The sequence below is a fragment of the Octopus sinensis genome, unplaced genomic scaffold (assembly GCF_006345805.1).
Source record: "Octopus sinensis unplaced genomic scaffold, ASM634580v1 Contig18007, whole genome shotgun sequence".
NCBI lineage: Eukaryota > Metazoa > Mollusca > Cephalopoda > Octopoda > Octopodidae > Octopus > Octopus sinensis.
Window position 1 is genome coordinate 52,956 of NW_021835476.1, and position 12,615 is coordinate 65,570.

General features: G+C 36.0%; 1 protein-coding gene across 1 annotated transcript; it reads right to left on the reverse strand.

Annotated features, from left to right (window-relative positions):
- Positions 1-5,517: 5,517 nt before the first annotated feature.
- LOC115231270 (calpain-1 catalytic subunit-like) lies at positions 5,518-6,783 on the reverse strand. Its single transcript, XM_029801331.2, has 2 exons — positions 6,383-6,783; positions 5,518-6,226 (listed from the first exon to the last, which is right to left on the reverse strand). Exons 1-2 carry the CDS (start codon positions 6,722-6,724, stop codon positions 6,041-6,043), a joined length of 528 nt encoding a protein of 175 aa, XP_029657191.2. The 5' UTR covers positions 6,725-6,783; the 3' UTR covers positions 5,518-6,040.
- Positions 6,784-12,615: the final 5,832 nt, after the last annotated feature.

Here is a 12,615-nt window from a genome sequence, read left to right on the forward strand (position 1 = left end):
CTAAATTGGGACTTTTAGCTTTAAGACTGCATGAACCACCTGGAATAAGCAATAGATCACATCGGTGTCTTTTTAAAGACTTTCTACCTCTGAAGATTGTGATCGCCAGTTTTTTTCATTGAAAAGTGTCAGCAGAGTGATTAGGTTGTCAGCTGTTCCAAAGCTCAAAATTTCTAAATAATTTATGAAAAATGCAAAATACAAAGATTAAGATTGTCAATCATTAGTAATATTACTTTTTACAGTCAATCAAGTCGATTTATATTTAGGAAAAGATAAGTTCTTTGACGAATACCTCATCAACTTATTTTAAGTTGACATTCTATAATTAATAAAATCTCATTACTTTTCGTATAAGTGAGCTAATACGGGCATTATCATGGCTCCGGCAAAGAATTTTGAATATCATTCTTTGCAGGAACAGGCAAGCAATTCTCTCCTCGTATACTCGATTCTTGAAACAAATTCAAGAAAGTATAAAAAATAGAAAAACCAAAATTTTGATTCTTATACTTATTAAATGGCATGTAGCTAAAATTTGGATTATCTGGATAACATGTAGTAAATTATCATAATATATTTGTCAAATAGGTTAATGTTCTTACATGTAGTATATTTATTGTTTATGTCTTCATAAAAATTTTCAAAAATTGATGATTGATGAAAATAATCAGAATTTGAGCAATTTTTAATTAGTTTTTATTTTCAGTTGAACCAAAAGTAGATAGAGTAATCTGATATTCAAATGAAAGAAAACAGATCAAACATTTAGAAGACATATTAAAAGCTTATCGAAGTGGATATTACATCTAAAAACTTTTAATGAAAATATAAGTGACAAAACACTACAAATACAATTTCCTTACAATCAAAGAACTTACGCCAATCCAGAATGAACAAGTCATAAACTAAATTGGATAGGTAGTGAAAACCTGCTATTTAATAGAAAGATTACAAATAGATATTTCAAAAAAATCATGCAGCAAAATATTAGTGACGTACTGTGCTAACACTTTTTGCCCATTAATAATAGCCTTTTCGCGAAAGCCATATTACTTTATGACCCCGCATGGCCAAAACACACACTTTATATTTAAGTGAAGAACAGTTAATGTTAATTAATCGTATAAACAGGCCGATGGTCTTTAATTATTTTTTTATTTTTCTTGCGCGTGGGTTTCTCACGGATAATCCGGTTGCACTCTCGTATTCAAATCCAGCGACATCTGAATAGTAATCACATCAGGAATATGTCAAAATAAATACAAAGATGAAACTCTCAAGTAATGATGACACTGTTTTTAAGTTCTTTGGACTTTGATCTGTAAATTCTGGACACATTTTGCAACATTAAAAATAGGTAAGACAAAAAACACATCAATCACCAAAATTAGTGGAAAAACAAAAGCCTCCGACAACTTTAACAAAAAGTGCATATAATTTTGGAAACTAAATAATAATTTTATTTCCGGTCCAAATTTTGATTACCAATCAATTTCGGCAGTTGAACTATATTTTTGAAAAATGAAATCAAGACAAACAGCTAATGACTAATAGTTAATATAGATGATTTGTTACTTATAAAACCCCTCGTTCTTTCCTTAATCCAAAAAGGAGAAAACTCATAACAATCAAGTTTTAATATTTTTACTGCATGGAGGATATCAAACCAGTAATATTTTTCTTACCTTTTGAATATTAGCCACCACATTTACAACGACTTGAACAAACAAATTCTTATAACGAATAAAAACACACCCCAATGCAAACTACATAATATGCTGTCTCTACAGCCACTCAAATTAACGCGTCCACCCAATAATTAATAAACAAATGTATCCAAATGAAGGGGTCAATCAGACAACCCCACTTTGATTGGCCTGGGCAATCTCCATGGGATGAGTGGGCTCAATAGGGCGCATGACTGCCGTGTTGTAGAAGGCCTGGACTGATCGTTTGACCCTCAGCATCTCCCGAATAGTGTCCTCATTGCCATAGTGCAACTCAAACTGTGACCACAACGACCAGAACTCGTCATCCACCTAAACTGAACACGTCCGAATACCGCAGGGTCACAGAACTGAGAGCAATGACTGTAGATGACTCTGGCTCTCTCCATTTCCCCCAACTTCTCCTCCAATTTGGCAAAGGCAATACTCATTTCTCTACAAATGACACCCCAGACTGACCGACTGTCCCCATCACCCAACACTTGGATGGCCTTCTCGTATATTCCTCGCACACTCGTCATTCCAAACCACTCGGAGGCACGTGATATGTAATGTTTGAACATCTGGGACTCACTATGACCTACACCTTCATTTTGGTCTCCATTGGCACACATTCCGTGGCTCGTTGGTAGATTGCCATGGCATGTCTCCTCAGTCCGTGGTCCTCCTCCATCTGCCCGTACATTGTATAAAAGTCTATTCTTATCACACTGGCCTACGTTGGGCGTATTGGGGAGGACAGTCCTCCAAACACTGCTCAAACAAGTCCCGACATCTCTCCAGTTTGTCTCCCCCCTGCAATTGTCATTTCCATCCCTCACATATCGCCCTATGAACTTGGACAGATACGAATTCCACAGGTCGACCACCACTGGCCACCCAAACAGCCCAATCCCCCTCTCGAATACCTGCCTGTCCATCACTCCCACCACCTGATATGACTGCTCGAAATATTTGTGTTCCTCCATAAACAGGGCGTAGTTCATTATCAACTGAGGGGTGGCTATTCTCAGGTCGAGGATGCTGTCATACACTGCTCTGCATTTCTACAATTTACTATCGACTGTCCCTCAAAGCAGCCGAAACTCTCTTCCAAGTCAGCATAGAGTGACCACAGTTTGAGAGACTTGTGCACTCGGCTGTGGATCGAGTGGGATTTGTCGAAATATGACACATGTCTTCTGTTTTTGGGGGGACTGGTCACTTTCTTGAGGAGGTCGAATGCCTGGGGGATGTTTCTAAGGGTAGAGGGAATATCCCAACTCCTGTCGAATCTCCATCTCTATCCACTCACTCCAAACACTCGCCAAATCCTCCACACAACTAAACTCCACCTCAATCGCCTTTTCAAATACATTCCGCGCCTATTTAAAAATGGCGCGAAAAAATACTTGTATTATATTTCCCGCCTTTTCATAAAACAATGCGAAGGCCACCCACAGTGAATGTGGTTTGCCCACTGCTATTTCGTTATTAATTGTGTGGAGTGCCTCCGTGTACACCTCCACTACCCCCACAGGATCCTCCCTCTCCGCAGCCAGGAGTGCCCTCTGCTGCCAGTTCTCCACGTTGTGAGGGTTTTGTCTGATTTTGACACTGGGAATAAGCAAAGAGGCCTGCCTGTTCAACATGATTGCCCTCCGTTCTATCAAATACTCATATCTGGCTGCACAGTACTCCACGTCGAGTATTTCTGCCTATTAAAGACAACCAACCCTCTTCTGTGGCCTCCTCTCCCAGCTGTTCAATGGCTGCAGATGTGAGGGACTCCTCAAAGTGGGCATATCCCTCATATATTTGGGTAAAGTCACACACTGTCTTCACTTTGACCATTGCCTCCTCATAGACATCCCTCGCCTTATCGAACTGCCCATTCCGAGTGTAGTACTCCACCAGGGAGTTCCACAACACGCCTGTCTGGTCACTGTGCTGGTCTATTCCCTGTCTTATTATCCCATCCACGTCTATCGATGTTATATCCACGTGCTTCACCATCAACTCACATAAATCACCCCACAACTTGAAAATTTATTAAATTAATAATATATTTAATTAATTTTAAATATATAATTTGAATTTAAACTCATGTGTGTCACCTGATATTTTGATTTGCCATGTTTTGAGACAAATCTCTGGTCATTGATGATATCCATAAGCAGTTTAGCAGCATCATTGTAGTACCCCACACTCCTATAGTAAACAACCACATCTTCTGCACAGTCCCACTTGATCTAACAATAGAACATCACACCTCAATACTTTTAAATAGCGTTTAAACAATTTAAAAGTAGTCAGTGGAACATTACATTGCTTTATAAACCCAATCAAGTGATGCCACATTCTTTTGTGCTGTGTTATGGGCAGGGATATGAGGCATCGGTCGAATGTCCGCCTAGTCCGAGTGATCAGTCCTTCGTGGATAAGCAAATCGAGGTAGTTAAGCCATATTCTGGGCATCTATCAAGTAATCCTGGCTTGTATTACTTTCCCCATAAGTATGAGGGCTCTTTCGTACAATTCGTTTAGTTTCTGATACTCTGGACTGTTCACACACAACAATTTGGTTCGTTCTGTTCGGAAATTGAGGTAGTGGATCCATATTTTATAGCTGAGGTGGTTTCCCGGGGTTTACCTTCCTGGAAGCTCTTTGAGGGCCCGTTCATAGAGGATGTACAAAGTCTCTGGGTTGGAGTCCTCTTTGTGCTCGATGTATCTCAGCCATATTTTTACTGAAAAGGGATTCCGGATTAGTTCTTCTTCAAAGGGAATGTCTGTGTCGTCCTTTTATTTATTATTTTCTTATTTTTTTACAAAAAGTAAGCCTAATTTCATCAGAGCGTCTTCTTTCATGAATATCAATTCGGTCTCCATGTGTGACACCACCAGAAAATAAATTATTAAAATTTTATTATTTATTTTAAATTAATAAAATAATTCCATGTTAGAAATAAATAATTAATATTAATAAATTAAAGAGAACACACATCGTCAATAAACTACCAAATAAACCAACCACCTACCCTTTCTAGTGTAAATGTGGCCACAAGCGAGGACTTGGCTTGTCGTCTGAAAATTACTAGAAAGAATGCCAGGAAAGAATAAACCAGCAGCTCTGTTTATTTTGACAACACACACCACAAAATCGTCCAACGAGAACAGGCCATTCTCATCAGAGTGTTTCAGTACCAAAGACATTGTCGTCCTGTTGCTTATTCTGCTGCCTGTACGGCGGATTGCTCTCCTCAGTTCGAATGTGCTTAGTGTGCCTGAATTGTCAGAGTCAGCCTCTTTGAAGATTGTCTTTATTAGTGGGATAAGGCATACCCTGGCTTGAGTAATTCTGATCCAAAGGTCTCGAAATTCCTCCAGGCCGAGAGAACCGGTCCCATCGGTCTATGAGTCAACGTATAATACCAACGTCGTATAGTGAAATCAATTGTGCAGTGTTTCTCCACGAGAACTCATTTTTACCTATTTTATTATTTAATTAATTATTTTATAATTTATTAAGTAATTGTATAATTAATTAAACCTATAGTTGTTTCTTTGTTCAATAATTTGTAAAGATCATTAGTTTGTATTTCCATGTCAGCACCGGCAGCCTCCCTGAACATTGAATCGACGTCCTCAGTATCATTGATGGGGTCCTTGGGCAATAATATGACAAGGACTCACCACTTGATCAACTTGTTCCTCACTAAAATAATATATTTAAAAATATTAATTAATTATTTTTAAATATTAATTAAATAAATTGTTTATATTTATACACTTCTGTGGTCTCCGTCTCACTGAAGATCCTCACTAAAAATTCCCCGGGAATATTGGGCTCATATGTGGAGACTATAAGGGAATAACTCCCAGCTTTGAGTTCAAATCTCTGAGATATTTCCCTTTTATTACTGTAGGGACCAGAACTCCCAACTAGGCGTTTTTTCCCGCCAAAATTCTCATATAATTAAAAAAATACCTCAAAAACGTGGAAAGCAATGGCCAACATTGACTTCCCTTGGGCAAAGAGTCTCCTCCGGTCTTTCTGAGAGACCGAAATGAGAACTTCCGTGGTCCTCTGCTGAGTCTCTCCAACTTGAAACAAAAACGTGGGATTTGACAAATAAGATTCAAAAATAACCAAAAAAAATTACTTGACTTAATATTTCCCGCCGCGGTGACAAATTTGACCCAGGACCCTTCGAATTGTGTCACCTTCCACTGGTCGATCACGGAATCCGTGACGGAATCTGGCTGGAGGTTGCATACCTCGACAATGGAGTAGTTGGAAGTAAAATCTTTCCAATCCATCCTACAAATCACGGAAAACCCGACCAGAATTCTCCGTCATTTTGACAGACAAGATCAAGTTGGTTTTTTTCCGTGGGAGAGACGAGTCCCCATTCGGGTGACCCATCACTCCACGGACCATTCCACTCAACCTGTCCCCACGGATTCCGCAATCTGACCAACTGGACTTGTTGTCCCAGTCTAGTGAGGGTCACCTATTTTATATGAGTGGAATAACCTCTACAAGTCCTGTCAATGAATAGGCGTGTAACATGATTAGGCCATTGGCTAGTTTGCCCTCCAAAGTGTTGCCCTGATTTGTATATGTGAGAATACTATTATGGCACAGGACATTAAGGATTGTCTTAGAAGGGCTGAGTTGAGTTGGGAAAATAGTTTAGAGGAGGTTCTTGATAGGTCAAATCTCTCTCCGACTCCGCCTGTAAAGTCAATGAGGGCTTCCAAGGCTGAGCCTCCCTCGAGGGCTTGGTAGCAGCCACACATTCTGGGATGGTCAGAGGGACTGACTTGGCGTAGGCTTTCTCTAAAAGGGCAGACCAGAATTCGTCTTTTTGTGCGGATTGCATAAATATGAGTTCACCGTTGAGGGTAGGAAGTCTGTCGTCCACCACCACTTGTTTAAATTCTCCAAAGTGCCAGAACATGAATCGAAATGCTCCAAAGTACTCACTTTCTTCGAAGGTCTGCTCCATTGGGACCACTTTGGCAAACAGGCGTGGGTCAGTAGTGAGGACTGCCACTGCTGCCAACATCCAGCAATCACCTGGCAATTTATTTTATGCCAATTCACCCAGAGAGCCCTGAACAATGTCAAATCTCGAGGCTCCGTCGACTATGAAATTGGGATTCGGGACAATTTCCTGTCATAATTGAGTGAGACTTACTGTCGGACGGACCCACCTGACTTGTCCTTGGATTGTTTTGTTATAAAATAGAGATGAATCGTCTGCAGGAAAGTCCGGGTCTTGGAACAGGGCGTTGTTTTGTAGGCACAATTCTTTTATTTTGTCAAAATTTTGTTCATTTAATTCCAAATTCGTTTTCAGTGGTTTATTTTTTGATTTCTTTTTAAAAATCTAAATCAAGTGAGTTTTATGTGTGGAAATACATTAAACATTTCACTAAAACGCTATCTTTGTATTTAATACTGTTGGAATGTTGTGGTCAGCACCTCTCACTTTAACCACACATCTTTTAAACCCTCCAAATCAGCCACCTTAGACCAACCCTCCGGGTCCATTTCTTTTATTCAGATCCTCTAAACCCCAACCACGTGAGACAACCAAACGGAAAATCAAATTCGATACAGAAAATGATTGTCAAAAATTTTGACTATCGAGTTTTTTCATTGAGTTTTGTTTGATTATTAATAATGAATTTAGATAGTTGGTAAAAATGATTATCATTAGGGCAACCAAAAGTCAATAATGTCAACTTTTGGTCAACTTTGTCAATTTTTGTATTTTTTGTCAATTTGTAATTTTCTGCTTAAAATATTTATTTAAAATATATAAATATTAATTTTTTACATTCCATAAAAAATGGTTTGTAGAAAAACACAGATTGACGCAAAAACATAAATCGCATATGAACGAGCCTAAAAAGACCATTCAAAGGTTTTTTCCCACTACTGTTGTTACTAATGATTTTTCGCTCAATCTAACTAAAGCATTTGTTTCAGCAAATATTCCATTATATAAATTACGGAATCCTGCCTTAATAAATTTTTTTAATACTATTGGATTTGTGTTACCTTCAGAATCAAAATGTCAAACAATGTCAAAATTTTGGCAGAAAGACGTGTTAGTGAGATTATCCAATTGTTAATTAATGAAAGGATTTTCTTAATTGTTGATGAGTCTGATGCCGGTAAAGATAAATTTGTCAATATTCTTATTGGGAAAATAACTGATCCCCAAAACAGTTATCTTATTGATTGTATTGTATTAAATTCTTCGCCGAACGCATCAATTGTATGCCAGATTGTGGACGATACGATCCGACATGCAAATATTGAAAGGAAAAATTTTTACTTGTTGTTAACCGACGCGGCAAAGTAAATGATTTCAGCAGGAAACACTCTGAAAATTTGTACCCTTACCTATTCCACGTAACATGCATTGCACATTTGATACAAAATTGTGCTTTAAGGATAAAACTAAGTTACCCTACAGTGGATAACTTAATTGCCTCCATTAAAGAACTTGTTCTCAAAAACAGTAGTCGAAGGCAACTATTTTCTGAAATAGGACTACCTCCAGAACCTATTGTTACTAGATGGGGAAGTTGGCTTCGAGCAACCAAGTACTACGTGGAACATTTTTCCAGAGTGTTGGAAATATGCAATTCGTTAAAAGGAGAATCCCTATTGATTCGGAGGGCAAAAGAATCAATAAACCATGAAGGACTTGTTAATGATTTAAAAGAAATATGGAATCAGTATTCTCCACTTGCAGATGTTCTTCCTGAAATTGAGTCCACAAACTTTTCAATCGAGAAGGCTATCAATTTTTTGAAAATACTCGATCTGAAAGAAGATACCTGCAAAATAAAAGAATATATTGATAAAAGAATGAATAAGAATGAAATTATGAAAATTGTTAACGAAGAAAATTTTTCGCCTATGGAAAAGTTGCGACTACTTCAATGTCAGGCAACTACATGTTCTGTGGAGCGTTCATTTTCAATTCTCCATAAAATTTTGGCAAAAGATCGGAATTTTAAACCGGAGAACCTTAAATTTTATATGATTCTTTATAACTCCTGATTAAAAAAAATTCTTGGCTCTTTTTAGGTCAACTTTCGTTTTTTTGGGTCAATTTAGTTGACTTTTAGAGGTCAATTTTTAAATTTTTAGGTCAACTTTTTAGTTGCCCTAATTATCATGTATTAATAAAAGGACTACAGAAAAATGGTCATTGGCAGATTGCCAGAGTATTGCCTCTGACTATGGCTATAAATATTCGTTTGATTAAATACTGGAAAGTAACTAATTTTACTTAGTTTTGTCTGGTATATATAAATATTATTTAATATTGTCTGTTGTATATAAAATTTTTTAAGAGGGTCGATTAAATATTAGAGGGGTCAATAAAAAATCAGGCCAGAAACACGTTTTTTGACACAAAATAATTTTAACTGGATTATAGATCAAACAAATCAGTATCGGGAATCTCAACCACATCTCCAGGGTTGAAGGGGGCAGACCACTGTAAGGACAACCATCACATCGAAATGCATCTCCGAGATAGCACTACTACTATAACCACACAAATACATTCCCACAAGAAGACCTCATCACACCCTCCGAAACATCCAATCCACACGTACAATTCGCACATGCTCTCCTCTTCTGTTTTGCTGTGTAACTGATCCTCACAGGAGGCAGTTTGTCTTGCTCTTCCAATATCTCATCACTGTTGATCGTCTCTCCCTCTTCCTCGTAGTCAATGTCACTCCAAATATTCGATATTGATGTCCCATTGGCAAAACTCGCCTTCTGGACAGTGATGAATGAGGAGTCGAGTTCATTTGATTGCTGTATGTTTATAAATATTATTGTACGTCTATTGGTGAGAAAAAACCAGCAATCTTGAGTAATCTGATTAGTTTTGAGTCCAATAAATCATTTGATTTCTCGAAAATGAATAAAAGGACTCCTCCAGCGTGTAGTAATTCGTGAAGAGAGGCTAAAAATAAAGTATTTAGTTCGGTTATAAGTATTCCACAGCAAAATATCAATGAATAACGCCTGCTAAAGGATATTACTAGTCATTAGGTTACGTAATCAACTATTTTGTATATTTGTAGGGACTGTAGTATCCCCCAAATGTGTCCATTCGTTTATTTTTGTTTTTATATTCTGGTCATATAGATCATGTTCTCCAATTACTGATAATAGCTGAGCATTGCTAAATAGATCTTCGATAGCCATTTAATAACAAAAATGTGCCCACAAGAAAAAAATGTTAATAAATAATTTAACAAAATTTTTTTGAATAATACGAATTATTGTTGATAAAATTATGTTTTTAAATGCTGATGGATAAAAATACTCGAGGAAGACTGCCTCTAATTTTCGTAAAACCGATCTTACTTTACTTACTCTACTAACCTTTCTACATCAAGACTTAACCTTGATTGGAAAAGGGCTGACATAGGCAGACGACATCGAGTTCTGAGAAAACTGTCGAGGAACAAAGTGAAATGGAAGAGATTAACAAAACACATTCAGAATGGCGAAAAAACTTTATTTAGGTTGTTTTGAAGGTGCGCTTATTAATAATAATAGATCAAAAAAATAAGAAATCAACAGCATCAAAAATTAATCTCTTATATGTTTCTTAAATAAAATAAACTGATAAATAGTTTTATCACAAAACATCGCGTTAAATTAAATTAGTAAAATTCCAAAAAGTAAATAATATTAGTTAGTATGAATAGGTACTTATCTGTTTTAGGCGATTGTCTCGCTGTAGTACATTTCACTTTCTCTGTTGTATGCGATTTCGCTGCCTTTATCGTAGGCAATTTCGCTGCCTCTGTTGTAGTTGTCGATGCTTCTGTTGTGGTTGTTGTAGTTGCCTCTGTTGTAGTTGTCAGTGTTATGCCGAATATCTCGAAAATAAGCGAGACTAGAGCTTGATGTCCAGGTGAATTATAATATGTGTTCATAATATCTAATATAGTGTCACTTTTCATAAGATCAGCGAATTCCTGTTCTAAATTGTTTTGTTTCTTTGCAAAAAATAAATAAAAGAATACTGTGATCTCTAAATTCGGTCGAAATTGATCAGTTCCAACATTAGTTCGCAAAATTTCTTTAACTTGTTTCGTAAATTCTATTTAAAATCACTTTTAGATTAAACCTCTCTCATTAATATGTAATCCGATATCCCCTCGCGATGAAACTATATTTTACTAATACAAATTTACAAAATGGATTATCTCTAATTCCTCCAGCTAAGACCATGTGAAATATAATAAATAAATAACACGTCGTTAACATTTCGAACAGACAAAATATCGCGTTGAATTAAATTAGTCTAGTTTTTTATATTCAATTGTTTCGACGTTCTTTTTTCCTGGAATTTTTTGTCAGTACATCCCAAATTTCTGAAAGTATGATTTCTAATAAGCATTCGTGAGGAAGTTAAGAAACAACTTGACTTTAAAAAAAGTCGATTTATTTCAAATCCAATTTTTTTCAGGCACTGTATATTGCAACATAAAATATATATTACTTAAAACTTTCTGAATTATTTTTTATATTTATTTTGGCGACCCATGCTGTTATTTTTTTAATATAATCTAGTCCAGCGGTTCTCAACCTTTTTTAGACTGGGGACCACTTTTGCACTATAAAATTTTGTGGGGACCACCTTAATAAAAATAAACATTTTTTGGTATTAACGCACAATTTTTGGCCTCGTCGCCAGGTTTAGACATGTTCGAATATTTATTATAAAAATAACATGAACATTATGAAAATAACAGAAAATTTAATAGTAATTTAGTGAGATTTCTGATCTTGTTTGCTCAGAATAATTTTACTTATATCAGGCTCTATGTTCGACAAAGCTACTCGCATATCATCTTGTACCCGTAGTCTATTTCTATATTTTGTTTTTAGAAAAGTCAGACACGACATTTCTATATTTTGTTTTTAGAAAATTAAAATTACAGCATATGATGGTTCTAATCTCGGTTTATCTTGAGATTTATTAAACCACTCAATCTTTGGCTGTGAATCAAACTTCGTTCTTTTGACTTTAAAATATTCATGTGAGGAAGAATTTTCTGGGTGTACAGACTCTTTGTGGCGCCTAAGTTGAGAAGGTTTCAGTGAATTGTTTCCCAAAATTTTATGGCAAATCATGCATTTTGCCTTTATTTCATTATTTGGGGCAATGAATTTAGTGAATCCAAATTGTACGTAAGAATCCGACCAAAGACGACGATTCTTGTTAACCATAAATAGAATGATAAACCACGCTAATCAAATCAGATTAATTTCAATGTTTTTGATTTATACTTAATTGTACAATTAGTTTTAAATTTAATATATTGTTATTTTTCGAAAATTCCTGGGGATCACTAAAAATTTTCTGGGGACCACGGTTGAGAACCGCTTGATTAATTTCAATGTTTTTGATTTATATTTAATTGTACAATTAGTTTTAACTTTAATATATTTTTATTTTTCGAAAATTCCTGGGGACCACTAAAAATTTTCTGGGGACCACGGTTGAGAACCGCTGATTTAAAGCATCAAAATAAATTTAAAGTAGTCGCAGTGACATTTGTCTCTTATTGTAACAAATTTTAAACTAAATTATAGTGTACTTATGCCTAAAAATAAACCTTCGGATTTTAAAAAAGCTAAAAATATTTGTGAAAAATATTCTAAAGAGTTTACAATTACACCAAATGGAATGCTTTTTTGTAAATTATGTAATGCAAATGGAATGCTTATTAAAAGAGCGAAAGAATGTTTATTTAATGAACAACTTCATAAAGATCTAACGACGATAATATCACAATATTCACCTTTATTACATTTGCTTGATGATTTAGAATCGAC

Coding starts and splice junctions, on each gene's coding strand:
- LOC115231270 (XM_029801331.2), bottom strand. CDS start 6,724: ATGGAGCAGACCTTCGAAGAAAGTGAGTACTTTGGAGCATTTCGATTC. Junction 6,227..6,382: donor TTCCCAACTCAACTCAGCCC/TTCTAAGACAAT, acceptor CATATAAAATAG/GTGACCCTCACTAGACTGGG.